The 18,058-nt window shown below is 42.6% G+C and overlaps 1 protein-coding gene across 2 annotated transcripts in view; it reads left to right on the forward strand.

Moving 5' to 3' along the window:
- Nucleotides 1-231: 231 nt before the first annotated feature.
- Nucleotides 232-18,058, forward strand: part of LOC146665399 (peroxisomal succinyl-coenzyme A thioesterase-like) — a 25,552-nt gene continuing 7,725 nt past the window's right edge. The window contains exons 1-8 of one of the 2 annotated variants that reach the window (XM_085413025.1): nucleotides 232-453; nucleotides 1,129-1,330; nucleotides 2,382-2,481; nucleotides 2,558-2,748; nucleotides 2,829-2,998; nucleotides 4,319-4,438; nucleotides 4,678-4,760; nucleotides 4,877-4,970. In XM_085413025.1, coding sequence (XP_085269151.1) covers nucleotides 1,135-1,330; nucleotides 2,382-2,481; nucleotides 2,558-2,748; nucleotides 2,829-2,998; nucleotides 4,319-4,438; nucleotides 4,678-4,760; nucleotides 4,877-4,970 — 954 coding nt within the window. In that variant the 5' untranslated portion in view covers nucleotides 232-453; nucleotides 1,129-1,134. Of the gene's footprint in view, nucleotides 454-1,128; nucleotides 1,331-2,381; nucleotides 2,482-2,557; nucleotides 2,749-2,828; nucleotides 2,999-4,318; nucleotides 4,439-4,677; nucleotides 4,761-4,876; nucleotides 4,971-7,487; nucleotides 7,659-10,995; nucleotides 14,883-18,058 lie in introns of those variants that run through there. The other variant, XR_014912601.1, reaches the window with a different exon arrangement.

The raw sequence follows: 18,058 nt of genomic DNA on the forward strand, positions 1-18,058 counted from the left end.
TTTTCTTCCAGTTCAGAGCAGAAATTTTTTTGTTACGATACTGGATGTTGTCTTTTTCTCCACAATTTTAATTATAAGCTAGATACATTTCTGCTAACAGCAACAGGGATAAGTCAGTGAGTCAGTTGGGCTTGTGAATCATGATTCATGAATCATGATTCATGAGTCAGTAAAGTCATTCTCGAGTATTGAACGATTCGTTCATGATTCGCGCATCACTAGTGAGCACGTCCCTGTAGGAGGAGACTGTAGCTCCCTTTCACGCAGCTTGTGTGGAAGCTTTGAGTTCGCAGTTTTGTTGACTCAACTTTTAAAGCTAGATTCTTCGGTAAGTTTAAGACCCTTATAGGGAACTTGCAGACCAAAAATCGACGGAGAAGCAACAAACCCGAAGACACCAGCTCAAAGGTCTGCTGCTAACAGGAAGTTGTTCACGTGATTTAACAAATAAAGGTAAGAAATGTTCCACATTCGCTACAATGTTTATGCAGCTGTCATTGAGACTTAAATGTGTTTTTCCACTGATGTGCTAGACTACTATCAGGGTCTGTTATATCACTTACATTCAGGTCACTATATTTCATTTAGTATTATATTTTTTCCAATACATGTGTAATAAAATTAATATAGGTTCCAGACAGGTCGCCAGCAAAAACTAGTATTTTAATGACTTGCCCAAAAATTTCAAATGTTTTGGCATTTTAAGGTATACAGTGTAGATCAGTGAAGCACAGTAATGACACTGAATAATTGCAAAAAGGAAAAACAAAATGTAACAGTTGTTCTTGTTATTGACCACATTCTACAGTAGAGGTGTCAGTCATGTTAAAGGTCCAGTCCGTTTTTTGGAGGTGTGGTCTTAAACTTTTGATCAGCTGTAAAATAGCTGTTTTAGTTTAAATGTTGTTTTCAATAAATTGCATGCCCCAAAAATGTTTTCTTTCACTCCCATTTCTTCTTGTTTTCATGTTGAAACTTGTTCAGATCCAACCATGCAAAATATGATTTTTTTTGCCATTTTTCAAGTAGTCTTAAACTTTTGATCGGAACTGTATTTAATACAAATGCATATAATGCTTGAGTGATTCAATTCCAAATCCAAGTCAAGTAATATGTTTGTGTATTTAGTTCAGGATGGACAGGAAGCAGTGTTGTGTGAAGCTGTCGGTTCAGCCATCCAGAGGGCTCATGGATGAGAAATTCATTGTCCTCGTCCAGAATGCCCTGCCTGGTTCCCAACTGACCATCCGTGCCCTGCACCAGTGTGAAGATGGACACAGCTGGGAAGCGTTTGGTCACTACACTGCTGATACCACAGGGACCATCAATGGTACATTGTTCAGTACTGAGACCTAGAAAACTAAGAGAAGAAAATGTAGAAAGATGTAGAAAGACATTATATATAATATATACAATAGGTGAATGTGCAGTAGTAGCATGTATGCAGCAAGCAGGTGAATTCTGTACATTAAGTGAATTAAATAAGAATAGACAATCTGACTATTTTACAAAATAGACAATATGAACATATTTAAAATTAAAGGAATTTGAAATGTACATTGTGCCGGTGGGTTTAGAGTATCTAGAAGAGAGTCCTGTCTCAGTCACTTATGGATGATGTGAGAGGGCAGGTGTGTGTGTGTGTGTGTGTGTGTGTTTGGGGGGAGAGGAAGCAAGAAGAATGAGTTGAGTAAAATTTGACTTATCTGACTGTTATGTTTCACATAATGTGCCTTACAATCCGGTGCGCCTTATTATCAGAAAAAAATGGTAGCCATGAAAGCTACCCCCAAATTTGGGATTATAGATGACAGAAATAACATAATGTAATGAGGTAATTAAAAAGTTAATTACATAACTGTCGTCAACAAAAGGTGCTTTATCTCTTGGCTATTACTGTCGCCCGGCAAAAGTTGCAGATGATATTGCTTGCAGCCGCTGCAATGCTTTCGACCAAGACAGGCGCAGATTGATGATACCATCAACATGCGCTATCGCGGTAGAGCGGTATAAAATGGTAAATGGTCTGTATTTGTATAGCGCTTTTACTAGTCCCCCCTAGGGACCCCAAAGCGCTTTACACACCCAGTCATCCATCCATTCACACACACATTCACACACTGGTGGAGGCAAGCTACAGTTGTAGCCACTGCTGCCCTGGGGCAGACTGACAGAAGAGGCTGCCATATCGCGCCATCGGCCCTTCTGGCCAACACCAGTAGGCGGTAGGTGAGGTGTCTTGCCCAAGGACACAACGACCGAGGTATAGTCAAAATCTCTACCGTTGGCCAAATTCATATCGCTTCTACCATATACCATTTATACCGCCCACCCCTATGTGCACGTATCTAAAAGATTGTGTTTTATTTGACTTTTTTTAGTTTCAGAGGATCCCAGTATAGGTGGGACATATTCCGGAGTCGAACAGATGGGTCTACTGTGGAGCTTCAGACCAATTCCAGGCAGCAAATCTGGACTGAGGTAGTCTTTTTGTGGAGATGACACCAACGCAGAATCCAGTATTGGCACCATAGATAATTCTCCCATCTCTCCTCAGGATGCGAAAGAAGAACATCCAGACTCCCATGGAGGTCACAATTTCTGTTTACCAGGGTCACCAGACAGAGGGCTTCGCAGATCTGGTGCCACTCTCTGGTGTGGCGGTGGAGCGCTGGTATATGGCACCTGGTGTGCGTAGGATTCCAGTTACAGAAGGTGGACTCACCGCAGCCCTTTTTCTGCCCTCGGGTAAGTCCTGAAGAAGGTCCACAGTGAGATATCCTGTGGGTGTAAATTAAATCAGCACATGTTTGTTAACTTGTCTTAAGGTCCTGGACCTTTTCCTGGCCTGCTGGATCTATGGGGGGGTGGAGGGCAGTTGGTGGAGTACCGTGCAGCGCTCTTGGCCTCTCATGGATTCGCTAGTATGGCCATCGACTACCTGACCGCTAAAATCACCATGGAAACTGGAAAGATGGTGGACAACCAGTATTTTGAGGTACATCTAACAAAGTTAATGTTTTGGTTACAAGGAAACAACGTTAAAAAAAAAAGGAGATGGGTTCAGCTAGTCTCTTTCACCTCTATAGCAATGTTGACCACCCTGGGCTTCCACCTGAGTTATCCTTCTTTTTGACTCCAATGAAGACTGTAGTTTACAAAATTATATTGTCTTCAAAAAGACTTGAAACAAGCAATTAAGCCAAAAGCCAAACAAGAATGTTTACTGATGTCATAGACTGAAGGATTTCAGGTCCATTCCACAGACTTCCATACATGTCTTTTTGCAACCAGATGAATCACCATATGGATCATGGAAAACAAGGTATGTTTTAATACACTTAGACTTCTTGATACTGTTGCGTACATCAGTGAATAAAATCGGTTTTCATAGAGTCTGTGGTAAAAATGAAGTAGTCATGCATTTTGGATCTGATATTAAATGATCTTTAATGCCACTTTCCTCAAACAAAGTCTCTGCAATGTCTGATTACATGCATGCAACAGCATCCTGCCTCCAGCATTTCCTACCCAAGCACTATCTTTGTCCTTGGTTAAATTCTCTTAACCTTTCTGATGTATGAAAACAGCTCAGAAATCTCTGTATAATGTAAACCAGATGAAGTTAGAATGACAGCGAGACAGTTTACAGCCTGAAATACTTTGAATGCTACAAAGCTCTGGGCTTTTAGATGCACCATGATTCATGTCAGGTTGATTAAGACTGAATAAAACATTTGGGTGATGTCACGAGATGCCACAAAGAAATGGGACATCTGATCATCTCAAATCATGTATGCCTTAAAAGATCTTCAGTTTCTTTAATTTCAAATACTGAAATGCAAACTGCCCTTGAAGCTGCTGTCACTATGCTGTGTGTGTGTTTATAGGTAACTAGCCCCATGAAAAACTGTCTCAAAGTGTCATTCTCTTTCACACACGTCTTTAATCAGACCACAGAAACGAGAATGAAAAGTGTTGAAGTTGTTTTAGTTTAAAACGTTTAAAATCAATTAAAATTTGTTGTTCAGGTGTTATGGCATGCATGGTCCCTGCATGATTTTTAAAATATAGATGATATACCATGGACTATGGTTTCTGTCATTCTCAGTTTTAGTTTATATCTTTTGACTTTTGTACAAGATTTTGTGTTTTGCCTAGTAATTATGTTGGTACCTTTTATGTTTTGAGGAATTGGGTTTGACACTTCCTGGCCCTAAAAATCCTCTTGAAGAATTTGTTTATCTAACCTCAAAGATCAAAATGAAAGTCCTGGTTTTGGTGTTACCTGTTGTCTGATATATTTTTCCACCTACAGACAGCCTACAGAGTCCTGCAGCAACATCCTCAGGTCTGCGGCAGCAAGATCGCCATGATAGGTCTTTCCTTTGGCACCAGTATCACCCTCAAGATGGCTGTTTACTCTGAAGTTATAAAAGTAAGACATATTTTTATAGTGACACTGGAGCTGGAAAATCAACATCAGTCTATTTTCAGCAACAATGCATGGTCAGGATGAAGAAATAGGTTGACCACTGGCTGTGTTTTTAAAGTCACTGGTTTTGGCAAATTGCAACTTCATCATTTCTTAGAATATTCTTGTCTACCCATCTTATTCCTAATCAGGTCTTTTTGTCAGTTGATAACATCTGTGTATTTTATGTGTTTTTTTTCCAGCTCAGTGCTGCAGTCTGTATCAGTGGGAGTCATGTGCAGCCAGTTGATGGATCTGTGGAAGAAATATTGAGATTCTTTCAGAAGTAAGTTTACGTGTTGTCAGTTACTTTTTAGTTAAAGCCAAATTGGAAATCTAATATATTGAAAGATGTTAGAATAATCCTTTTTAACTTTCCCTTTTAATTTTTTGTCCCATCAGAAATGGTGAAAAGACTCGCTTCAGTGAAAAGAACGAGGTGATCTGGCGAGATCTGCTGTTGCCCATCCCCACCGACCCTTCACTCAAAGTCAATGTGGGTACCACCAGCTAAAGCATATTTCTGTCTTAAAGCCCTTACACACGAGAGACAATAAATCCATGCTTATATTTTGTGCATTAAAAGTCACCTTTGGATTCATCTAATGTAGCCATTCACACCAACCCCGTAATTATTCCTGCTGCTGAGGTAGGATGCAGTAAGATAAACTCATCATCGCTTCACTTTATTTCTTTCACAACTAGGGCTGGGCCATATTATACCGTTCACGGTAATACCGGTACAATGTTAGGCAACGGTAAGAAAATGAAATACCGCGATAGAATATGGATAAAACGCGCATGCGCAGTGCCTTTGTTTTCATACGCACATGGCCGATTGTTGAGTGAAACGGATGAACCAGAATTGGTTTGTAAAAATGGTGCAAGTTCAGTGATGTGGAACTGGTTTGGTGTTTGTCCATCAGATACACAACAAAGCACATTTTTTTGTAGAACATGCAAGCGGGCCGTCGTTATTGCCGTATTTGTCGGACTAAGGTGCTCGTAAATCTGGGAGTAATCTGGATCCGAAACTCCGTCCCCTTCAGGTCCCAAAGTCAAACGAACACACAGCATCACTGAGAGTTAAAAACTGTCTAAATTCTTTCATCTTTAATAAAACGATCAGCATTGCTGCTTTACCAGGTGTAACTATGAAGTTGAACATCCAGGCATCCATGAAAACAGAATTTATTACATTTAACGGAGTTAGAAGTTAGCAGGAAGCTAGCGGAAGTTAGCTCGCTAGTTTCGCTAGTTACCTAAGCATGATATAGCATGTTCTGACTGAGAGATTTCTGAGAAAATTCAAACGTACTGCTTTGCTATCACTTCCAACATAAATGAAGAGAGGAAACTAAACAGCAGTGACGTTTGTAGGGTTACTGAAGTTGGGCTAGGTGGTATATAATGATGTGCTACGTGATCGCTAGCGATACAGCTATGTTAGTGTGAGGGCGCATGCATATAACTTGTGGAAAACTGTCAAGTAGGGCCTTTAGCGGCCTGTCTGAATAAGCCACCTGAGCTTATGAAAGGGGCAAAGACCAGGGTTCCCAGACTCAGGTCTCACCTGTCACAAACAGCATTTAGAAAAGTTGATGCTTTGTTTTCATGTAATTAATGCCTTTGAAAGGAGTTGGTGTTCAGATTTATCATGTTCCTTTTTGGTTGTGGTTGTGATAGGATGTGTTGTGACCTCCTAGACTATGAGTGACTTTCATGTTGTGTAGTTGTGCTTGCTTCATTCTACTTTTGTAATTTACATTTCCTACATAGCAACACCCTCTGCACGAGCAAGACTTGCTATATGCATAATTCAGCTCAGCTTTTAGTATTAAAAGATTAAAAGCATCCACTGTCCTGAGTTAACAAGTGGTATGCATTATATTATCTATTGATACAAATCACATTTGTTCAATTCAATTGGCAGCAAATCACAACAACAGTTGCATCCGGGTATTTTATATTGTATTTTAAAGACCTTATAATGCAGAGAATGTTGGGAAAAGAAAACTCCCCTTTTAACAGGAAAAAAAACTCCATAAGAACCAGGCTCAGGGAGGGGTAGCCAACGCAACGGGTTGTGGGTGAGGAGACAGGAAAAAAGACATACTGTGGAAGAGAGCCAGTGATTAATAATAACTAATGGTTAAATGGAGAGCAGTGTATAAACACAGAGTGTGAAAAGATGTGAGTGAAGAAGAATACTCATTGAGTCATGGGAAGGCCCTTGCAGGTCTAGGTCTATTGCAGGGTAACTAAGCGAGGATTCAAGGTCATCAGATTCAACCCTAACTATAATATTTGTCAAAAAAGAATGTTTTACACCTAACCTTAAAAGTAGAGGGAGCGGTCTGTCTCCTGCATCCAAATTGGAAGTGGTTCCAAGCTGATTAAACTAACTCAAGCAGTGAAACACTAGGAAACTAAGACCAGGGACCAGGACAAAAGCATGAACATAACAATACACTCTGACAAAGCACAGTGGAAGACTAGCACAGTATAAACAAAGAGGATGATTAGGAGAATTGGAGACACATGGGAACACAGCTGGAGCAAACTAGTAATAACGAGACAAAAAAACCTGAACACAATGCACACGAGACGATGGCTGTCAAAATAAGACACGAAATAAGTCAAATACAGAGACAAAGACCTAGACTCAAGACACACAAACATGACGCCAGAAGAGAATAACAAACACATGACAAGGCCAAGAGAAAGAGGGGAGAGACAGATACATAGGGAGACAGCGAGAGAGAGAGAGAGAAACAGAGAGTGGGAGCACCAGATATACAAAGGGCAACATTACGGGCTGGGGAGACTAAAGGTAACTGTGAAATGCACTTCACACATGTACACACACGCACAGTTGTTTGTCGCCAGATGCCACGTTTATTTATAGTTTTCATTTGTTATGACCGACCACAGTCTGACAGCTCCGGTCTCAGCTGATTTCCAGTCTCCCCTCCGCTCCTCTCCCGTCTCACTATAAAAGGGAAGGAAACCATGATCAGTCCAAACGCCATCAGCTGTTCTCACCTGCGTCTCCAGCACCGCCCCGTTGAGCTCACTGCACCACTCCTCCCCTGCAGCTGCGCCCGGGACCACACCTCCGCCACAGTAACCAAGCACAGGCATGCTGAAGACAGAACACAGAGATAAAGACTAGGAACCACAAGTAAGCCAAGACAACAAGACTGAATTAGAAAAGGAGATCCTAAAAAAAGAGAGACTGAAGAACAGGAGGGGAACGCTAAAGAAAGCTAAACAACCTAAAGTCATATGAATTACACAAGAGATAAATAATACTAACAGAGAATTCATAAGAACAAGGAAACTAAACAATACCAATAGAGACTAGGAAAAATAAATCACTCCTTGAGATCAAAATAATAACGAGTAACAAGAATCAACACTCCATAAATACACAACACTGGGTCAGTGACCCATGACAATCTGACTTTAAAAGCAGGAAATTAGAGGTAATCCCAGTTTTTATGTATTTAAGACATTTCTGCAGTTTACTTAATTAACAGTGCTGAGCGCCTCAGACCCAGGCCTACACACGCACACTGCACAAAGATACATCTTTCCATATCCACCCTAACCTCTGAAGCAGATGAACACATTTCCTTTAGAGCCAGCAGTGACCTTAGTGTGTCAAGAAGAATCCCCATTTACATGAACAAATTGAAGTCTGTTAGACATAGGGTTGCCAACTCCCTGAAAAATAAATAAGGGACACCTCGTGGCCAGGGCCGGGCAACCCAGTTGTCTTCACCCTTCCCAGTGTGGTAGCTCTTTTTTTTGTGTGTGAAATAATTTTTTAACCATTTGACTTGAATTTGATTTAAGCAGATGCATATTCTTTGTGATATGACCATATGGGAAACAAATGATCATTCAGCCATTTATTTTTAGCTCAAAATGACAACATTAACACAGTAAAACAGGTCTCTTTCTTAAACAGAAGCCTGTCATGCTTAACTTTTGAGAATATAAGTAAAACTTTCTTTAAAATAACTCTGTCCTGCTTAACTTAAAATTATATAAATTAATAGAAAACAATAGAACAAAATCATTCTTGTAACAGTGCACATATAGTGCATTTAGTACAATTGGCTTCAGTTGAGGTATTATTTCAGCTTTTCTAATGCTAATCAGCTGCTCCTGTTTGTAAACCCGCTTGTTCCCATGATTACGCATCTTAACTCATCATCATTATTCATCTATGTATTACTTTTATGTATTAGTCATCTATTTGTTGTAATCATCTATCCTTGCAGTTGTTTATTACACAAAATAAATTATCACACTTCTGGCCACATAGCGCTGATATTCACTGCACATGCCCATATTAACCTTAACCAGAGGGTTTTAAAAAAACAAACCAATGTTTACATGCCATATCTGCTTCTGCCGTGGCCTGGTGGACAAGAAATTGGTTAAAGGTTCCCCGAGCTTTCACGCCCCTCATGTTCTTCATGTGCCCACCATTAGAAGCATGCCTATGGAAAAAGTGCGCCGGCACACAGTGCAGTGCGCTTTATAGGTGTTATCGTGCACTTTTCCAGCCAGGTGTTTTCCTTTTCCCATTCCTCCCTGTACTTTTGCAGCCTATTTTTCTTTCTCTGAGGGGAACAAACATTGCTGCTCTAATGCTGCTCTAATGCTGCGCTTACACTGTGCGATTTTTGGCCCATTTTGAGCCGATTTTTGAGTCATGCGACCGATTTGGTGATCTGCCCAATTTTGGCCTTCATTGTGCATCGTTTAGTATACGTGGGGTAACGAGAAGCGATTAACACCTCGAGCAGCTCCCGATCATCAATCGCTCGTGAGGGTGTCACCGCAGCTGCTCACACTGCTCACGCGCAAACATGTAAACGTCGGTGAAAAAGACGGAGCAGCACGGCAGTGCAGCGTGTGATCTGGACACAAGCGATGGAGGCACAACTTGTAGAACTTTGGAAAGCTCATCCGAGCCTTTTCGATGTGGCATCACAAAATTATCACGACCACAACAACCGTGAAAATAGTTGGATCTACACTGCTGCTCAATCACAGCTGCCTGATCAGTGTTTTTCATTAGCAATTTAGCAAAGTTGATGGTGGTGGTGTGCGTGTCTGTGTGAGTGAAAGAGAGGGGGAGCGAGCGACAGATTTTCTGTTATAACCTTCATTTTATGGAGGCACAGTGTGAGCACTCAGGTCGCATCAGAGCATCGGGCCGTATAGTGTGAGACCTGCATCGTGACCTACCAACTTCTAACCCCTGCGAGTCAATCGTGCAGTTTGAAAATCGCAGAGTGTCTGCCCAGCTTTAGGTGTACTGTCATCCGAGACTTGCACCGCAGTGTCGGCGTTTGTTTCCCTGTTGGCCATGCTTCTTGTTGTGGTCATCTGTTGTCTTCCGGTATTTTCTCCGTAAGCGACCTTTCCTCGACCAATGAGATGAGCGGTAATCTGAATTGTCATACTCGAATTGTCATAAGTGTGCTGTCAGCTCATTGGTCACAAAGCAGGAGAGAGGCTGAGAATTATGTTTTCCAACAAAGCGTTAATTCCATTAAAAGTTATAGACTACTTTTGATTATCACTGTATTACGGGACAAAGTGCGTCCCTTATTAGCTCAATACGGGACGTGTACTTTTGTTTCGAAATACGGGACTATTCCGTTTTTTTAAGGGACAGTTGGCAACCCTAGTTAGACAGATGTGATTCAACCCAGTGCTGCATACTAGTTTTAATACCTACAGCATGCAGTGATCTGTGTAATATAATGTTATGGTTAACAGTGACAAATGCTGCAGAGATGAGTCCACTGTTAGAGGCCATAAAAAATTATTTATAACCTTCACTACTACTATTTCTGTACTTTGATAAATTCTGAACCCTGACTCAAATTCTGCAGTAAACCATTCCTTTGCAGATAATCATGTAGCTGTTTTACAATTATTGTTTCAAGATTTTTTTTTTTAGATAAGAGGGGTTGGAAGATAAAAGGAAGGTTGGATTTGTGTAAATAAATAACCAACAGAGAGCCAAAAGTCCAAAGTCGACATTAGTCAAAAGCACAAGAGGTGAGGGTGACACAAAGCTAAGGTGCTATGAAATAGTATTTGTCCATTTCCCAATTTCTTTTATTTTTGTATTTATTTATTTATTTTTTGCAAATTTGTCAGACTTAATGTTTCAGATGATAAAATTAATTTTTATATAGCAAGGATAACCTGGGAAAATATGAAATTGAGTTTTTAAAAGGTTATTTCATTTATTAAGGCTATCCAAACCTACCTGGCCCTATGTGAAAAGGTAATTGCACACCTTGGTAAATCATGAATTAACTAACCATACCCAGGCCTGATGACTGCCAGACTTAATGAATGAATGTTACGGCCCTGGGCCTTGGAGGGAGTGAGACTGCCTTTTTGGTGTTCATGCAAATCCATGTGTGCCATGACTTGTGTGTGATTGGTTACTGGGAGACCCGTGCCAACCCTCTCTTATGCAGAATGAAGTGTGCCAGACCACACGGACGATTGGCTGCCCGGGGATCCCGTGATGCTCCAAGAGGCAATCAGTGGCTGATCGTGCCCACCTGTGGCTACAAAAGGCTGGAGGTCCTTCACTCAGTGGCTGCTGCTTAGGACTGAACATGCAGTTTGCCCTTCGTGCCTCCCGCGTCGATCTTTGTTGAACTTGTTCATATTGCTGAACTTTGTCAAACCTTGGTGCATGCTTTGAACTCAGCCTGATTAGAGTTTTGAGCTGCTAGCTGGCTGTGAGTAGAATTTTGTGATGCTGGCTTGCCTTAGTTAACCCCTAGCTTTTATTTTGTGTGCTGCCAGCTTGCCTTAGTTAACCTTTAACTTTTACTCTTGACTGTTCTTTCTTTATGTAATAATTGTTTGCCCAGTGGTCTGTTGAACAGCCCTGTCGGTTTTCTGTTTAAAGTTTGTAATTAAAACCTTTTTCTTTACTTGTGTTGCGGGCTCATGTATGTTACTCCTTCCCTGACGCCTAGCAGAGGGGGTTGTAACATAACATTTTGTTTAGAGGATTTTTTGAAAGCTCCATCTGTTGTGCTCCTTGAGAGCTGCCGCAAATGCGAATTGCTGCAAATTGCAGAACACCTTAAGCTACAGGTCTCTAAAACACTCCGTAAGAGTGACTTGAAAAAGCGGGTAGTAGACGAGTTGGTGGAGGCTGGTTTAATGCAAGTCCCTGATCTGCCTGAAGTGCCTATGGTCTCTGGTGAGCCTAGTCAAACTTCCTCATTTGAGGGGGACCATAAAGATGGTACGGGTCATGACAGTGTGGGAGATGAGCGGGGGAAGACGCCGCGCACGCTCCCTCGCTATGATCCCCTTTCCTCTGGAAGCTCAGAAGCACGGGACGGGGCCCGGCTAAAGATGCGCTTGGCACGGCTCCAGTTGGAGGCCGAGGAGAAGGCTCAAGCCAGGCGAGCTCAATTACAGCTTGAGATCAGAAAGCTGGAAATAGAGGCAGATAAGACAATGAGGCTGCGTAAGCTGGAGCTGGAGTCTCAGCCACGAGCCTCATCTGTCTCCGCTGATGGTCCAGGTTCTGCCCCCGTGTCTACTACTCCTTATGACATTAGTAAGTGCATTTCTTTAGTGCCTGCATTTAAAGAGGCTGAGGTGGATTCTTATTTTGCAGCATTTCAGCGCATTGCTGGTGCTTTGCGGTGGCCTAGTGAGATCTGGCCCCTTTTATTACAGTGTAAACTGACTGGAAAAGCCCAAGAGGTGGTAGTTGCGCTTCCCTTAAAAGACAGTTTGAAGTATTCTTGTGTTAAATCAGCTGTGTTGCAAGCATATGAATTGGTTCCAGAAGCATACAGGCAGAAATTTCGGCTACAGAGGAAACTTCCCTCCCAAACGTATGTGGAGTTTGCCAGGGAAAAAGGTATCCTCTTTGACAAGTGGTGCTCTGCGTCAAAAGCCAGTGATTATGATTCATTGCATGAATTGATGTTGCTGGAAGACTTTAAAAAGTGTCTTCCAGAGAGTATAGTGTTATACCTGAATGAGCAGAAAGTAACCACTTTAGCAACTGCAGGAGTTCTCGCAGACGAGTATGTGCTCACCCATAAGTCCTATTTTCTGGTTAAAGAGAAGTCACAGTTTAGTGCCGCGCAGCAGGCTCACACTGTTAAACCCTTAGGCTCTAAAGAGAGTCGAGAGTGTTTCTACTGTCATAAACCGGGACATGTCATTGCGGACTGTTTGGCCCTAAAACGCAAAACAGTGAATTCTCAGCAACCCAAAGGTGTTGCCTTTGTCAAAGCAGCATTCCATCCTGAGGTGCTTGATTGTGGTGGTAAAGTGCCAGACCCTTGTTTTGACCCATTTATCTTTGATGGTTTTGTATCACTAACTGATAGATCTACTGATCTAAAGTCGGTGCGCATACTGAGAGACACCGGAGGGTCTCAGACCTTAATCCTTTCTAGTGCTTTACCTTTCTCAGCAGACAGTGCATGCTGATTTAATGTTGTGCTGCGTGGAATAGAGATGGGTTATGCTCCTAAACCAGTTCACAAAGTCTATATCAAATCAGAACTCGTTACGGGATTTTTCCCCGTCGCAGTATGCCCAACCTTACCCATAGAGGGGGTTGCCATGTTGCTAGGAAATGATATTGTGGGCGGATTAGTGCGTCCTGGTCTAGAGGTGCTGGATAAGCCCCTCAGTTCTGATGCCCCAGAGATTTCTGTGACCCCAAAGCTGTACCCAGCCTGTGTGGTTACTCATGCCCAAGCCCGTAAAGACGGTTACGTTACCCTCGCTGATTCTGTGTTGAGGACCTCATTTTCTGAGGAGGGTGTCGCGTTATCTGAACAAAACAATGTTTTGTCTCCACCAGACTTTGTGAACCCTGAGGAGCCTGGTCCATCTGAAAAAGATATTCCACTGCCTTTGACCCGAGAAAACCTGTCGACAGCTCAGATAGCTGGCAAATCATTAAAGCCATGTTTTAAGCGTGTGGTAAGTGCTGAGCAAGCCAGCCATGAGCAACAAGCCTGTTCCATAGAACAAAATGTGCTAATGTGTCAATGGTACCCACTTGGTGCAGGAAGTGTGGACTGGGGTCAGGCCAATGCTCTGGATAAGTGGCTCATTGTCATTTCACAAAGAAAAATGAAACGCACTTATGATGAGGCTTCTCTCAAGAGACACCTCAGAATAAGTGATAAAGTACTTATCTTACTTATTTTACTCGCTTATTTTTACTTGGGTACCTTGAAAGTACAAAATCCCTCTTATGCCACACTTCTGTGTTAACTGCTCCCGACTTGATACAACCATGCAAGTTAGAAATTGACGCCAGTGCTGTTGGGGCTAAAGCAGTACTGTTGCAAAAAGACTTGCAGGGATTGGACCACCCCATTTGTTACTTCTCCCGCAAGTTTAAAAAGCATCAGGTAAATTGCTCCATCATTGAAAAGGAGACATTGGCTCTGTTGCTAGCTCTTCAGCACTTCCATGTGTACTTGGGGTCCGGCACATTACCCAATGTAGAGTACACTGTTCCTAATCCTCTTGTATTTCTTGCCTGGATGTTTAGCCGCAATAAATGCCTCATGCGATGGGCCCCGCTGCTGCAAGAAAACAATTCAGAGCAGAGATTTGGCATTTACAAAAAAAACCCAAAAAACCCCCCAAAACATACTGATAAAGTACTAGTTGATGACCTCTCCCGGTTGCGAGTATGACTTGTTTTGTTGTCTGTCACAAATAATGAAATCTGTGTATACAAAACATGGTCTTGTATTTTAAGGGGAGGGGTGTTACGGCCCTGGGCCTTGGAGGGAGTGAGACTGCCTTTTTGGTGTTCATGCAAATCCATGTGTGCCATGACTTGTGTGTGATTAGTTACTGGGAGACCCGTGCCAACCCTCTCTTATGCAGAATGAAGTGCGCCAGACCACACGGACGATTGGCTGCCCGGGGATCCCGTGATGCTCCAAGAGGCAATCAGTGGCTGATCGTGCCCACCTGTGGCTACAAAAGGCTGGAGGTCCTTCACTCAGTGGCTGCTGCTTAGGACTGAACATGCAGTTTGCCCTTCGTGCCTCCCGCTTCGATCTTTGTTGAACTTGTTCATATTGCTGAACTTTGTCAAACCTTGGTGCATGTGTAACCACGGTAACTTCTGTCCCTACTAACTGCCAGTCCCTTTATTGTGGCGGGAATGAACCCTGTAGAAGTTCCGGGTCAATCAGCTGCATGTCCCTGCTCCTCTGGCTGCTGTTGTCCCTGTGGTTGGCGTACTTGTGAGATATCGACAAATTTTACACTACAGACCAGTTGACAGCGTGCAATAACCCGGCCGATTCATTCATCTTTACACCACCTCACAATCGACTCAACGGTGAGTTATTTGTTTGTTTTGTTTTGTCACAATCAATGAAAATGCGGAGCCGCGATCGCACATCCTAAAACGCCGGTAAGCTAATGCTAGGCTACCGACAGTAAGTGCAATTATTAGTTTTATTTATTGAATATTGTTTTTGTTTATTCCATTATGACCGAATGTTGACTTAACGTATCTAGAGTTGAACGAGTGATTTGATTTTTGTAGTTTTGTCCGTTTTGGATGTTTTTTGTTACTTCTGATGAAATGCCAAAACGGCCTATGAGATTATTGAATCTGTTGCGCAACACCTGTGGTTAAATGAGTTTTGTAAATATATTTGAGTAACTTTGGATAATGTTTATTAGCTTTATTGCTGATATACTTTGATGGGACCCATGAGAATGTTTTTCTATAATAGTATTTTGAATGAAATTCATTATAAGAGATGATGGTTTATAGAGATTGACAGACCACGTGACTTTCGCGCATTGCATGCCGGGAACTCGTGGCAAAACAATCCAAGCATTTGCAGCACCGCAAAACGTTCATTCTTCGATTCCAATAAATTCTTGCTTTTTCTTTGCCCCCCAAAAAGGAATGTACAAAACGAAGGAGAACAATGCCGGTCCGTACAAAGACAGACTTGATGAAAAGTCAAAGAAAAGATACTAGGAAAAAAATCAAACCAGTGAAAGGGTCAGACCCTTACGAGCACACAGAGGGACAAAATACGTTGGCGTGCTGCCCAACTTTCACCACGCTCATATTTATAATTATACGCTTCTTGGAGTGAGTGCATACACTCGTGAAGTTTAGTAACTTCAGGTCACTGCAACAAGCCCAGGTACAGTCAAAGGAGCTTGCAAAGAAAAGCGTCTGGACTTCTTTAAGTTGCTTGAAGACGTTTCACCTCTCATCCGAGAAGCTTCTTCAGTTCTAAGGTCAAATGGTGGAGAGTCCCAGATATAAACCTAGTGGGAGTGACCCCCCACAGAGGGACAAAAGGACCCCCTGATGATCCTCTAATCGCCTGAGCCAAGGTGGGAAACTGGGCGTGGGTCCCAATCAGCCAGAGTTTCGGGTGTGTTCATTGTGAAACCTGGCCCCACCTTATCATGCGAATTCCTGAGGTCAGATGGCCCAGGATGTGAGTGGGCGTTAAGGCGTCTGGGAAGGGATCTCAAAACTGGATTATAGATGGCAGAGAGTTGGTGTCGTAAACCCCCGCCTCTGTTCAAAGATGGTCGCTCACAGTGGACATAGATGGCTTCTTTCACTCCTCTTTCAAACCATCTGTCCTCTCTGTCCAAAATGTGAACATTGGCATCCTCGAAAGAGTGTCCTTTATCCTTAAGATGCAGATGGACTGCTGAGTCTTGTCCTGTGGAGGTGGCTCTTCTGTGTTGTGCCATGCGCTTGTGAAGTGGCTGTTTGGTCTCTCCAATGTAGAGGTCTGAGCATTCCTCGCTGCCCTGTACAGCATACACCACATTGTTAAGTTTGTGTTTTGGAGTTTTGTCTTTCGGGTGAACCAGTTTCTGTCTGAGCGTGTTGCTGGGTCTGAAATACACTGGGATGTCATGCTTGGAGAAAACTCTCCTGAGTTTCTCTGATACGCCGGCTACATACGGGATGACAATGTTGTTGCGTCTGTCCTCCCTCGCTGGTGTCTGATCTTCTTTTCTGTGCCTCTTTGCTGACTTTAAGAACGCCCATTTAGGATAGCCGCATGTTTTGAGTGCTTCCTTTACATGTGTGTGTTCCTTCTTTTTCCCTTCAGGCTTAGAGGGAACATGTTCTGCCCGGTAGTGTAGGGTCCGGATTACTCCAAGTTTGTGTTCCAAAGGGTGATGGGAGTCAAAGAGGAGGTACTGGTCCGTGTGTGTGGGCTTCCGGTAAACTTCGATGTTGAGTTTGCCGTTCTCTTCAATGTGCACAGCGCAGTCCAGGAAAGGCAGGCAGTTGTCCTTTGTGTCTTCCCTGGTGAACTGGATATTCTTATCCACAGCGTTAATGTGCGCAGTGAAGGATTCCACTTCTTGTGTCTTGATTTTGACCCAGGTGTCGTCCACATATCTGTACCAGTGGCTGGGTACTCTTCCTTTGAAAGAGCCAAGAGCCTTCCTTTCCACTTCCTCCATGTAAAGGTTGGCTACAATAGGTGACACGGGGGAGCCCATGGCACAGCCATGTTTTTGTCTGTAAAAGCCTTCGTTGTACTTGAAATATGTAGTGGTGAGGCAGAGGTCTAACAGTGTGCAGATCTGATCGGGTGTGAAGTTGGTCCTGTCCTCCAAGGAGCTGTCTTCTTGTAGTCGTTTTCTGACAGTCTCCACGGCCTCCGTGGTGGGTATGCAGGTGAAGAGAGAGACTACATCAAAGGACACCATGGTTTCATCTGGATCCAGGGTAAGTTTCTGGACCTTGTCGGTGAAGTCGGTGGAGTTCTTGATGTGACCATTTGACCTTAGAACTGAAGAAGCTTCTCGGATGAGAGGTGAAACGTCTTCAAGCAACTTAAAGAAGTCCAGACGCTTTTCTTTGCAAGCTCCTTTGACTACGATGACCTGGATGACTGAGAACCTTCACAGACAAGCCCAGGTACAGTTTACCAACGGATGGGTACAGGACCTTGAAATGCACCGTGTAGAAAGTAAAGACCATCGTACATATCATAAGTTTACCAGTCTCACAAATCGTCTTCATAAATACACATTCGTTAACAGTTTATTAATAGGACCTTTGAGCTCAATGGTAATTAATTAGTAATGGAAATAATTTCTGGTACGCATCACAGAAATGTAGCAGTGACAATAATATTGTATGCTGTAATCGTACTGGGCAATTAATGATACAAAACAACTGTTTTATCCTGTGAATAAAAGTATATGTTTTTGTCAATGTACCATAATAACAGAAGCGAAGCACAATATTGTGTCAGGACAATTTACTATTTATGCACAATAAACAAAGGAGCATAGCGTGACAATTTCTGTTCAGCGCCAGACTTGCTTGTAACCTGTATCACCAATTATGTTAAGAAAAATGACGCAATAACTACAGTGGGGCAAAAAAGTATTTAGTCAGCCACCGATTGTGCAAGTTCCCCCACTTAAAATGATGACAGAGGTCAGTAATTTGCACCAGAGGTACACTTCAACTGTGAGAGACAGAATGTGAAAAAAAAATCC

The sequence above is a fragment of the Rhamphochromis longiceps genome, linkage group LG7 (genome assembly GCF_057381845.1).
Source record: "Rhamphochromis longiceps isolate RC_006_pf linkage group LG7, R_longiceps_female_GT1.1, whole genome shotgun sequence".
Lineage (NCBI taxonomy): Eukaryota > Metazoa > Chordata > Actinopteri > Cichliformes > Cichlidae > Rhamphochromis > Rhamphochromis longiceps.